Source organism: Lycium barbarum, chromosome 8 (genome assembly GCF_019175385.1).
Source record: "Lycium barbarum isolate Lr01 chromosome 8, ASM1917538v2, whole genome shotgun sequence".
NCBI lineage: Eukaryota > Viridiplantae > Streptophyta > Magnoliopsida > Solanales > Solanaceae > Lycium > Lycium barbarum.
The window spans coordinates 414,879-427,337 of record NC_083344.1 but is presented as its reverse complement, the minus strand read 5'-3'; the positions used below and the strand labels follow the sequence as shown (position 1 = coordinate 427,337).

Sequence of the window (12,459 nt, the reverse complement as noted above, 5' to 3'; positions counted from 1 at the left end):
TATTTTGAATTCTTTTGGTGAAGTTTGAAGAACTTTATATGTGTACTACACGGGTACCCAACTTTACAAAAAAAGCTATGCTAATCCTAGTCTTTTTCTTCTTTTTCATTCCTGTCCTCCCATTTTTTTTTGGTACAATCATTCGGAATTCACTAGCATTACTAATCTAGTTACATACCACGTAGGACTTATTAAAGGGGGGCCTGCTTCATATCAAGGGGTTTTCCATTCTCGAGACACCAACCTGAGATGCTTAATTAAGTGTAGATGAATCTCATCCTTAGTATCACACCCCTTGACAGTTGTCCTCCATTCACAAAAATAAGGTTAAAGAGTCTATATGGTTTTGGTACCAATTTTAGATCAAGGATGTAAACCTCAATTCTAAACTAGTTAAAGTTGACCGTAGAAATCAATATCATCGATATATATGTTTTATACATTAGTGCATGCTCATATGGACTAAGTCCGAATGAGCTTACCAGAGTCATGTGTTTTTACTTTGTTGTGCTAGTAGTTTGGCAGTGCCATAGAAATGTGTCTGATATATCAAGAACAAAATTATATGGCATTTCACTTGGAAATAAGGCACGCAATGTAGGCAAATGATGAGAGACATTTGTACTAAGATTTTATAAAATAGTAGGATAACCTTTTTCTTGCTCTACAAACAAGTTTCCTCATCAGGGTCCCTTTCCATTTTCATAAAAGAGTGCATCTTCATAGGTAGGGAGCGGAGCCTAGCCCTTTTGGTTACGAGTTTGGTCGAATTTAATAGGTTTGGTCCAAACTCTATATTTGTTTTCAAAATCCAATGAATATGTAGAAACTACCATTAACTTATGATCCAGTAAAACTCTATTACATTTCCATAGTGGAGTAATGTTCATGGGTGTGCTCTTTTGTCATGAATGGCATTTGCACAAAGGGCCTTCTTTAAGATCACTCTTTGAACTCTGTTCCTTTTAGCCCAACGGACTAGTTTTGTCTACAAAAAGATATTTCATCTAACTACTTTTAAATTCGAAATTTAGTTCACTAAACAAAACAAAATTTAAAGAATCGCATAGAAAAAAGACCCTACGGTGCAAATAACAAGAATTCTTAATGGATGATCGTCTTAAGGATCGGTCTTTAACTTATGATCGTAAATGAATTGAGTTACATTGTTGTTCAGTCAATAACTGTCAAAATATAGAAAGGTCATATATCTTTAAACTATGTTCACTACTTTTAAGGAAAAAAAGAGGCGAAATAATCCGCAGCTAAATCAAAGTCCATGTGCAGCAACAACAACAACATACCCAGTGTAATCCCACAAGTGGGGTTTGGAGAGGGTAGGGTGTACGCAGACCATTTCTCTACCTTTGTGGGGTAGAGAGGCTGTTTCCGAAGAGAGGCTGGTTCCGAACAATTTTCAGCAATGAACAATTTTCAGCAATGATGGGTTCATTAATTTACCAAGGTAAGCCATGTAACAACCATGCCATGTGTTAACATGTCACTACACCAAAAGAGGCTTTTAGTGGCAATAGTTATTGCCACAAAAACATTTATGAGTAATTGGTTAATGCCATTAGATCCAAGGTCGCTAAAGCCTTTAGCGATAGTTAACAAAAGGTCACTAAAGCCTTTAGTGACAGTTATTGTTAGGGATAAAGTTTGGTATTGCCGGTAATAATTGATTCCAGAATATCATTAGCGGCAATTAAGTTATTGCCACTAATTAATTGCCGCTAAAAAAATATTTTGATGTCGTGTGTTAAGTCCTCATAACGGAGTTGACAGATGCCCTTGAAAGCACATCAACATTCAAAACAGTTCATTTTAGTCTTTACAGAGGAAGACGTGTGAGCTAGGGAGCATTAGGATAGATCTGGAAAAGATGGTCAAATTTGAGGATTTCACAGTGAAATATTTCATTATAAGATACCCATAACCCATTGGAAAAGTCAAGATTCCTAAGGGAAACAAGTATCTTTCTTTGGATAAATCTTCAGTATCTTTCTTTGGATAAATCTTCATTCTGCAGTGTTAACAGAGAAGGTAAGAGAAAAACTAATACTCACCTTTTTACACTACTCTTGCAGCTTTCATAACACAGGCTTAAAGTTTACTTCAGCCCCAGCAAAAGAACTTTCCCTGACTCAAACAAAATATAATACTCCTCTGTTTCAATTTATGTGAACTTATTTCCTTTTTAGTCCGTGCCAAACTAAATGACTTCTTTCCTAATTTGGAAACAAATTCACTTTATGGAATGATTGGCAGCCACACAAATATTCAAAACTTATTTTGAATCACAAGTTTCAAAAATCTTCACTCTTTCTTAAATGTCGTGCCCAGTCAAATGAGTTCACATAAATTGAAACGGAGGGAGTACTTTGCAAGGTAGATTAGAGAAATGACAACAACAACATAATACCCAGTGTAATCCCACAATTGGGATTTGGGGAGGGTAGAGTGTACGCAGACCTTACCCCTACCTTGGAAGGTAGAGAGGCCGTTCCGGTAGACCCTCGGCTAAATAAAAGCAAATGGAAGCAGTTCAAAAAAGAAGAAACGACACTGAGAAAAGACAAAGTAATGTGAAGAAAAATGCTACTCCATTATGGATGCATAAAACAATGTCCACAAAATAGCTCACTTCAAGAAAACTAGATATGGAAACCACAAATTAGAAGTCCAAAGAAGTGGTGGAGAAGTATTAAAGCATACAATTAGAGGAGAAAATCTAGTCCTCGTATTCAAGCAAGGCAATGTCTGTAGAAAAAAAGTCCACAGAGAAAATCAGTCCAGACCAGGCAATCAGTAAAGCAAAATCCAAACACAAATCAGTTTTATTGGAACTCTGAAGAAACAAAAGAAGAAGAAAAAAAGGAGAAAAGAAAGAAGAGAGTCGAACCAGGCAACCAGCTTCAGCGATTGAGACAGGGCGGCACTGAGCATTCTTCTTCACTTCCGATTTCTGACTTACTTTGGGGGATTTGTTTATGAGAATTACCAACCTTAACTTATTAAAAACATGTCAAGCAAACTCATTGCTTTGGTCTGTTTTAAAAAATAAATCTGTTGGTCTGTTTTAAAAAGTAAAAAGTAGGCTAATGTAGAATGCCGGGAAAAAACCTAGACTTTCGACTCACATTGAACACCCTTCTCTGGGATACCTTATCTCAGTTGTGTCAACGGTGTTCAAGATTTAATATACATCTGTAACAGGTAATTTTGTACCTATATACATAGTATAATTTTCGGTGAAGGGTGTTCAACTGACTACCCTAAGCCAAGGGTAGCTCTGCCCTATTTTCCCCCACCAACTTCTCTCTTAAGACTTGTTAGTAGTACATGAAAATTCTTGTTGGTATCAGATCATCCTCCAAATAATTGTCATGAGCAGTTTAGTAGGAGAGTGTTGATCAAACTGAGCAAGAAGAGGCTTTAGTTTTGATAATATCTTTTACAAGTAATATTCGTTCATAAATTCCTAAATAAAACACAGAAGGTAGAGATCGCCATGTAAAGCCGCAAAGCAAACAGAACTGAGTCAAAATTAAGGGGAAAAGATTCACAAGAAATCCACTGCTTCCTTGATTCTCCTGAACTGGTCAACGATGCACTCAGAGGTTAGTCTCGTTTGAAGTATAAGAAAATTTAGAAACCTTAAGAGCCATGACCCTCAAATTCTGTCTGTCCTAAAGTTCTACATGAAATCCTCTCTCTGCAGTTGCCATGCCAATGCAGCATCATCCTCCTGATTTGGTAACTATCTCCAACCTTGTATTCTCGAAGAGTGAAAATTCCTTCTTTGACGTCGAGCACTAGATGCTGTTCTGCCTCTTGAAATATTAGTATGACCAGCAATTCTTACTGAACTTTGATGCTCAGCTTCTCCATCATTTACAGCTGCTTTTCTTGCTTCTACTTCTTTGGGAAATAGTAGTTGAATTGTATTCCAAAGGCCTGTGTTTACAGCGCAAGATCTTCCGTCGCTGCAAATCAAGCGCACGATGATCAAGCCTCAAATAAAAACCTTTTTTCTGAAAAACGTAAAATTTTAGATGAGGCCATTCTCACCCAACTCAACTAGAAGTACAAAGTCTAATCCTTTTTCTTATTATTAAGATTACTCCAGCTTTGGTAAGAAAATTCTAAAGATACCCGGTAAGCTGCCTGCACTTGGGGCATCGCGTCCCACATATATCAGCAGCAGATCTCAGACACTCGCCACAGAAACTATAGACATGATTGAACCAAATAAGTCAGAACCCAACTATTGAGAACCTCTAAAGTTAGTGCTGTATGAATTTGAGTTAACGAAAATTTCCGTTTAGATTATACCTGTGTCCACAAGAAGTGGTACTGGGTTCAAAACAAATCTCCAAACAAATCTGCAAATACAATTGAACAACGCTAATAGATGATGAAAAATCACTTTACTGATAGATGAAAAAGGTCACTAAGATCCAAGAATGAGCTAAGACTCTTACAGGACAAGAAAGCTCTTCACGAATTCGATCCATGCACGGAATTCGTTCTTCTGACGCTTCAACTCCTTTCTCATCTCCTTTTCCAGTGGGTTTTGGCTCTGTTTCTGCTAGATGGTGAAACGGAAATTATTTAATACTCGTAACATGTTGACATTAAACTTGTCTTATTGGTACACTAAACATTGGGCAAAAGTCTACTATTTTTATACAAGAAGAAAATCTAGAGAATCTTTGATGTTAGAGAACCCTAAATTTGTCTCAAGTTATTGAGTATCGAAATGCATATAGGTCCAAATCAAACAAAAAGGAGATTAAAAATTCATACAATGGACTCAACTAGTTCGGATTGAAGTGTAGTTGTTGTAGTATTTACTACTTGTAACTGTTATGTATGGTGGTTGTTGCGAACTTTATTATTTGCATAATAGAATTGCTATCTCACCACAATCACCAACAACAACATACCCAGTATAGTCCCACAAGTGGGGTCTGGGGAGGGTGAAGTATATGAAGACCTTACCCCTACAGCCCTACTCTTGTGGGGGTAGAGAGGTTGTTTCCATTAGACCTCAGCTCAAAAAAAAAAAAAAAAAACATTTTCAACACAAGTTTGAAAGAAGTACAAGCGTAAGAAGCTATGGTGTAAATATTGAAGAAATAAAAGTACTGACAGTAAAATAGTGCAGATAGCCAAAGTAAATGAAACAACAATAGTAATAAAATCGAAGAATAAGATAATGCTTCCATAAAACTAATAATACTAGTAAGGAAGTAAATGAAACAACAGTAGTAATAAAATCGAAGAATAAGATAATGCTTCCATAAAAATAATAATACTAGTAAGGAAATAGATAGATGCTTCAGACTAAAATCCCGCTCTACCACAGGAAAGGAAGAAACTCGACTACCCACTAATTGTCCATCCTAATCTAATCCCCTATCTCCATGCTCACCTATCTAGGATCATGTCCTGTTTAATCACCTCTCCCTAATTCTTCCTCGGTCTACCTCTCCTCAAACCTATCCCACCCAAAAAAAAAAAAAAAAATCCTACTGTACTAAGTTCTTGCTATGCGCGGGGTCCAGGGAAGGACTGAACCACAAGTGTATTTAATGCAGCCTTACCTAGCATTTCTGCAAGAAGCTATTTTCACAGCCCAAACCCGTGATCTCCTCCAGCAACTTTACCAGTTACGCCAAGGTTACCTTCCTCATACCTATCCCACCATTCCAAAGAAATGTGAATCAGCAATTACAAAATTAAACTTGTGGTATTTATTACCTTGACAGGTATTAGCAGCCCTTTGAGGACTTTCTTCAAACCCTTGAACCATATTATTATTTTCACCAGCTTTAAGTTCAGGAAAATCCACGTCCCAATTGAAACAAACTCCTCCAAGTTCAGGAAAATCCCTGTCCCAATTAAAACAAACTCCATCATCATCATCATCATCATCACCATCACCACCATCATCATCATCATCATCATCCCAATTGTAACCACCATCAGATGACACTTCCCAAGAATTCAAATTACTATTGAATGCATTTTCTATTTCTTCAACTGACTCAAAGCTACGTTTAAGCAATAAGTATGGTGAGCAAACAGTGTCTGAGATAATAGAGCCATCTTTCAACTCGATAAAATAAGGGCCTAAAGTGTTAAGATCATAATGATAAGCATATGGGGTTTGACAAGAACCATCAGTGAATTCAATGAAACTGAGAAGGCCGTTGACATAGTGATAAGCATATGGATACTGCTGTTCAGTACTAGTGCTAGACTCGGGCAAGTCTGCCATGGCAGCAAAGTTGAAAGAAATAGAAAAAGGGAAATAATGGTGGATTTTTAGTTGCACTGTGAAATGTGAATGGAATATTGAGGGAAAAAAGAAATGGAGATTTGTACCTCACTGGAAAAAAGAGAAAAAAGTTTCCTTCTTTATTATGGAGTTGAAAGAGTTTGTAGAATCTAGTAGTCAATTGTTTGGATACTTAAACTTTCATTTTGTTGGTGAAGATTTAAATTCTTACATTGTAATCTTCTCCATCATTTCTCCTTCTCCTACCGTCGATGTAATAAAAAATATTTAAAAAAAAAAAAAAGAGTTGAAAGAGTTTAGTGGGTTTTTTGTGAATTTTATTTTATTTTATTTCCCACCCGATATTTGATACCTACATTAGAGCTTGATTATATTTAAATACGCGCTGCGTACCTTATTTGGAGGGAAGCGCTCCCTAGCAAGAGCATCTTAAATTATGTACACGTGAGGGAGAAATTCCTTGTTTTTTTTTTATGTACATTATTTTATTTTATTCCTTAAGTTCTTTTTCTTTTTATATCCTTCGTCAACTGTAACCAATTTCATGAAATAGTATCGGACTGATCTTTACATCATTGGGGAGTAATGATTTGTATTTCGATATAAGCAAACATTTAACTTTTCTACATAAAGGGGAATAATAATTGGGTCCACGATAAGTTGATTCGTCATGTCTACCCTTTGGACCTTTGGTTCGAGAAAATGCCATTCAATATTCGAATTTTATTGATTCGATTAAATTTGACTTTGGGTTGCATAATATTAATTAAAGTGGAAGCATCGCCTATCAAAAATTTTAATCGATTGTTTCGTATCTTATTCAACTTCGCTATTAATTTATATAAGTCTAATAATGCTACCTGAATTGACACAACTGATACTTAAGCTTGTATAAGTCTGTTTAAATAAGCTCGGGACATGTTTGTGCTAGCATCTAGAAGGCCCCAACAAAACGGGGCCAGATTACAATCATTAATTAGATATTTCGGGTTTGATCCTCGAGAATGAAAAGTTCTTAACAGAGAGCGGTACCCTCTCTCGAGAATGAAAAGTTCTTAATAGAGAGCGGTACCCTTTTAAATGGGTCCTAGACAATGCAAATCCGAACAATCGAGTCAATAAATACCGAATGTAGATAACTAAACAAAAAACTGAGTTAAGAAACTCAAAATTAAAAGAAAGAGGTTAGGAGAAATCCATTGTTTGTGATCTCAAAATAGAAAGCTTATTCTATTTATAACTATGATAAGTTTTTTTTAATCTCTTTAAGTGACTATATTAATACACAATGCATTATTCCCTACTAATTATTACGACTAAAAAGGGAATAAAAATACAATCACTAACATCACATCAATGAAATTGAACTCAATCCCTTTAGTTCAAGCTGCATGATTAATAGAGTTCAATGCAAATCGCCTCCACTTACGCATAATATGTTCATCATTTTTTTTTTTCACTTCTGAAACTGAAGGAAAACAAGAATAGAATGAAAAAAAAAATTGAGTAGAATTAGTCATATAGAAGAATGTACCTGTGAAAAAAGTTGACTCGATTGTAACGAATTCAAATTGAATGTGGATACAAATCATGGGGTGCCCACTGAAAAACAATAGGAAATCGATTTTTAGTGTTTAATATGATAGAAGTTGTTCTTTTATGAAAAATGGATACCATCAAGTGAAATTATTTTCTTATAACCACCTTAACGTTTAACTTCGTATTATTTGCCTCAACTGACAATTAAACATTATTATTAATCTCTAAACTCAAAAATTTCATTAAAATACTCCCCAATTTACTGATATTACTATTCATCTTTAATCTATATATCTTATTTTTCTTGCAAAATGAGTCCAACATACCAAACAAATAAAATTCAGTAGATACTTCTGAACACATGTAAGATAATTATTAACTCTGGAAATTTAAAAAAAATAAAAAAATAAAATAAAAAAAAACACAAACATCACTACAATAAAATTGAACTCAACATTGCTAGAAATATTTTCCTTTATTCCACTTATGTTCATCAATTTCTTTTTGACTTTTGAAGAAAAGAATGAGTAGAATTAGTCACGTTGAAAGAGTATACCTGCTCAAAAAAATGAATAGATGGTACAAAATTCAGGTTGAATGTGTATACAAATCATACTGGACAAGGATTCTTTAAATCGAGTTCATATATCCGGATCCTCTTCTGGATATCCATCCATTTAATTGATCATTTTCAAGTATAATTCTATATAATCTATATAAGTCTAATATTGCTGGAATTGATACATTTGATACTTAGGTTTGTATAATAGTCTGTTTGGCTAATTTCGTGCCACCTTAAATGCTGGACAGTGCTGTCATTTTGAGGGCATCTCAGTGAAAAGGGTCAGACCGTCATCATTAATTAGACGTTTGGGGTTTGAGTTTTGAGAATGAAAAATTCTTAATAGGAAGGAATTTCTCTTAAATTGGTCCTAACCAATGCATATCCGAATAATCGAGTCAGTAAATACCAACTGTGAATAACTGGACAAAAAAGGAGTTAACTTTCTCAATAGATGCAACAGATTATACTAATTATTTTTTAACATACACAATGCCATATTGACAAATGCAACAGATTATACATATTATTACGACTTAAAAGAGAATAAAAGAACAAACACAAACATCACTACAACAAAATTGAACTCAACATTGCTTACATTTTCCTTTATTGAACTGTATGATCAAATAGTATTCAGTGCAAATCGCCTCCACTTATGCATCATATGTTCATCAATTTCTTTTTCACTTTAGAAAAACAAGAATATAAGGGGTAACAAAATTAGTCACGTTGAAGAATTTACCTGTACGAATTTCACCTTAAATGTGTATACAAATCATATTGAGCCCATTGAAAATCAATAGGACATGGGTTCTTCGAATCGAGCCGGGCCCACGGTTTGCCTGAACCGCTCCAGTGAAGTAGACTAACTGGACCGGCATGTAAGTCACGACAACTTCCCTTCACATTATCACCACCTAAACCATGTTGGTTCCATCTGTGCTCTATTGGCGCCACGTGTCCCGCGAAAACTAGTAAAAAAGGCGGTAAGGAACCGAGTTCATATATCCGGATTCTCTTTTGGATATCCATCCATTTCTCTATCCGTTTCGTGTACCCGACCCGTCTCCATTTCTTCAGATCTATAACCATAACCCCTGTATTGTTTAAGTGTGACTAATATCAACTCATCAAATCATGACAAACTCATAATATATTGGGAAAATTACATTCTATATTTGTTTTTTAAAATATTTACGGCACGTACCTCGTACTTTGCGTATAAATATCCGATTTCAAACATATTTGTATATAAACACCCGATTTTCAACATATTTGTGTGTAAGCACCTTTTATACAATATATTTTCTCATAATATATTGGGAAAAGTACACTCTATGTCTATTTTTAACAATATTTATGCCACGTAGCTCATATTTTGAGTATAAACACCCGATTTCCAACATATTTGTGTATAAACACCCGATTTTCAACATATTTGTGTGTAAACACCTTTTATATAATATATTTTCTCATAATATATTGGAAAAAATACACTCTATGTCTATTTTTAAAAATATTTACATCACGTAGTCTATATTTTATGTATAAACACTTGATTTTCAACATATTCATGTATAAACACCTTTTGTACACTTTATAAAAGGTTGATATATTATGCACAGTGCTTCTATAATATCGTATATTGGGAAAATTACACTTTATGTCTATTTTTGAAAAACATTACACCACGTAGCGTATACTCTGTATATTAAAAAACCAAATTGAACATATTTATGTATTAACACTTTTTACACATTATTATACACTTTATACAAGGTTGATACTTGATACATTATGTATAATGTTTTCTCCCCATGTATAATGTTGTAGTATGATATTATATTGTATCCAAATTGAACATATTTATGTATCAATACTTTTTATACATTATTATACACTTTATATAAGGTTGATACTTGATACATTATGTATAATATTTTCTCCCCATGTATAATGTTGTAGTATAATATTATATTGTATATTCGGCCTCGTGGCATAAATATTTTCAAAAGCTATATATTAATATGTGGCACACGTTGGATTTTAAGAGTCAAATTTCTTAAATTTGACTACGAATTCGGTCATAAAATCTTTTAGTTTTAAAAAAAAAAATTACATATTTAAAAACATAAGAAGTAAGTTACAATAATTAACCATTCAAAATATTTAAAAGGCATATTAAAAAACACAATAAAAATAAACTCATTTAACTCTCGAAATTTGAAACATGTCACATATATTAAGACGGACGAGTATATTGTTATGGAAACAAACAAAGAATTTAAAAAACTTAGTTAAAATTGGACGGGTTAAGTTAAAACCCGGTTTTAGCCGGTTTTGTACCTGTGTTGAAGTAACAAGGATTCCGTCCGGTGAATACGCCGGAAAACCTGGGATCCGACCAGAATCTCGCCGTGAAATACGCCGTAAAATCCGCATGACAATATTTCGGAGCTCCGATTGTGTAATTCCCCAAATCCGTTATCCACAGCTTAAAAATATCATCAATAACAATCAAATCTGAATCTAAGTATATAACTCTATGAATAGAATCTTCTAGAAGATCAGCTAAGTAATTTCTAACGTAATTTAGCGGTTGCTCAAGTGCATCCCTTATAGAACTTGAAATTATGTTTTGAACTTTTTTTGGATTGAAATAATACACATTGAACTTCAATTTAGGAAAAATGCAATGAATTAGGGGTTTGAGATTTGTATTTGAGACTAAAAAGTGGAAAAATATGTTTTCTGGACATCTAGAATTGCGTAGAATCGAATGTACGGCTGTGATTGATCCACGAAGATACTCGATATCGAGTGTGATTGATATATGAATAAATGAATCGGATTTCGCGGTTTTTGTTGAGGTGGTGCAATCAAGTGCATTGCGGAATATAGAGGATTTACGATACGAGAAGTGAGGCTGAGATGGTTTAATCGCTTCGGTTGGTGAAAGGAAGACGATTATTAACATTACAGCGGTAAAAAAGGTTGAGAATCTCATAATCCAAAGCATTTTTACTGGAAATGGGTGAAATTGTAATTGTTTATTATGTGTTTTGATTCTGTTGTGTTTATTTGAAGAAGGTGAAGCAAAGTGCAGAGTCACGTAACTGAATTTGTAGTTATTTTTGGAGGCAAAGGCTTTTATAGAGTTAACTATACTTTTGGTACCTCAACTATGGGTAAATTTAAATTTTGATTCTCGTGATATTTGACTAAGAATTTAGAAGAAAGAGGAATGCTAAAATTACTTGAATTTTAGCCAGATTTGTGAATGGGTGAAATGTAATTGTGTTGTTGAGAAATGTGTTATGTTTCTGTTTATTTTGGAGAAGGTGAAGTAAAGTGCAGAGTTACATAACTGAATTTTGTGTAGTTATTTTTGGAGGCAAATATATAGCCGCCAATTTCACACTTCCCAAAACTTGTAGCACTCCCAAAAGGGAGGATGCCACTTACGAAACAAAAGTAAATTTCATACTTACAACGTTCAGAAGAAATTTATTTAATAAGGTATTCGCAATAATTTAGTAGCGAAAATAGGCCTATGTGAACAAGTTTTCAAAAAAGACATCTCAACATAGTAGGATCTAAAAGAATCCTCCTAAAACAAAATAGAAATGTCCAACCATAAAATGGACAACACCTATTTTGAGCTTAATCAACACTTTAGAATTTATCAAACATTTAGTAGAGAAATATTTTTCACGCTACAACATCCAAGGCTCATACCAAGCATGAAATTCAACTCCCAATCTCAAATTTAGTACTTGTGTTGAACTTGGGAACTTAGCATATATATGCCGGGCTTTATCCAGCAGAAGTTGTAATTGGAGGACGGTTTGAGTTACAAGGGAGTAAAAATATTATGAGCTCGTTTGGATTAGCTGGAAAAAAGTGATTTTTACGCATAAGTACTTAAAGTACTTTGTAAGTGCTGAAAGTTATTTATAAATAAGCAGTTACGTATTTGGATAAAAGTACTTAAAAGATTTTTAGAAGGGTAGTATTGGAATTAACAGAAAATATAAGGGATAAA

The 12,459-nt window shown here is 34.1% G+C and overlaps 2 protein-coding genes across 4 annotated transcripts; both read right to left on the bottom strand.

Moving 5' to 3' along the window:
• Window positions 1-3,422: 3,422 nt before the first annotated feature.
• On the bottom strand, window positions 3,423-6,482 carry LOC132605574 (putative E3 ubiquitin-protein ligase RING1a). 3 transcript variants are annotated; one of them, XM_060318702.1, is made up of 5 exons: window positions 5,770-6,468; window positions 4,488-4,594; window positions 4,339-4,388; window positions 4,159-4,233; window positions 3,423-3,989 (listed from the first exon to the last, which is right to left on the bottom strand). In XM_060318702.1, exons 1-5 carry the CDS (start codon window positions 6,287-6,289, stop codon window positions 3,764-3,766), a joined length of 978 nt encoding a protein of 325 aa, XP_060174685.1. In that variant the 5' UTR covers window positions 6,290-6,468; the 3' UTR covers window positions 3,423-3,763. The 3 variants fall into 3 exon arrangements, 2 of the variants coding, with proteins under 2 accessions (XP_060174685.1, XP_060174686.1); XM_060318703.1 differs by having other exon boundaries at window positions 4,488-4,591; window positions 5,770-6,463; XR_009569216.1 differs by having other exon boundaries at window positions 3,855-3,989; window positions 4,075-4,233; window positions 5,770-6,482.
• A 1,228-nt stretch (window positions 6,483-7,710) lies between these two features.
• LOC132605573 (probable galacturonosyltransferase-like 7) lies at window positions 7,711-11,751 on the bottom strand. The gene is made up of 3 exons (XM_060318701.1): window positions 10,761-11,751; window positions 9,157-9,511; window positions 7,711-7,912 (listed from the first exon to the last, which is right to left on the bottom strand). The coding sequence occupies exons 1-2, from the start codon at window positions 11,431-11,433 to the stop codon at window positions 9,168-9,170; spliced, it is 1,017 nt and encodes a 338-aa protein (XP_060174684.1). The 5' UTR covers window positions 11,434-11,751; the 3' UTR covers window positions 7,711-7,912; window positions 9,157-9,167.
• Between the last annotated feature and the right edge of the window lie 708 nt (window positions 11,752-12,459).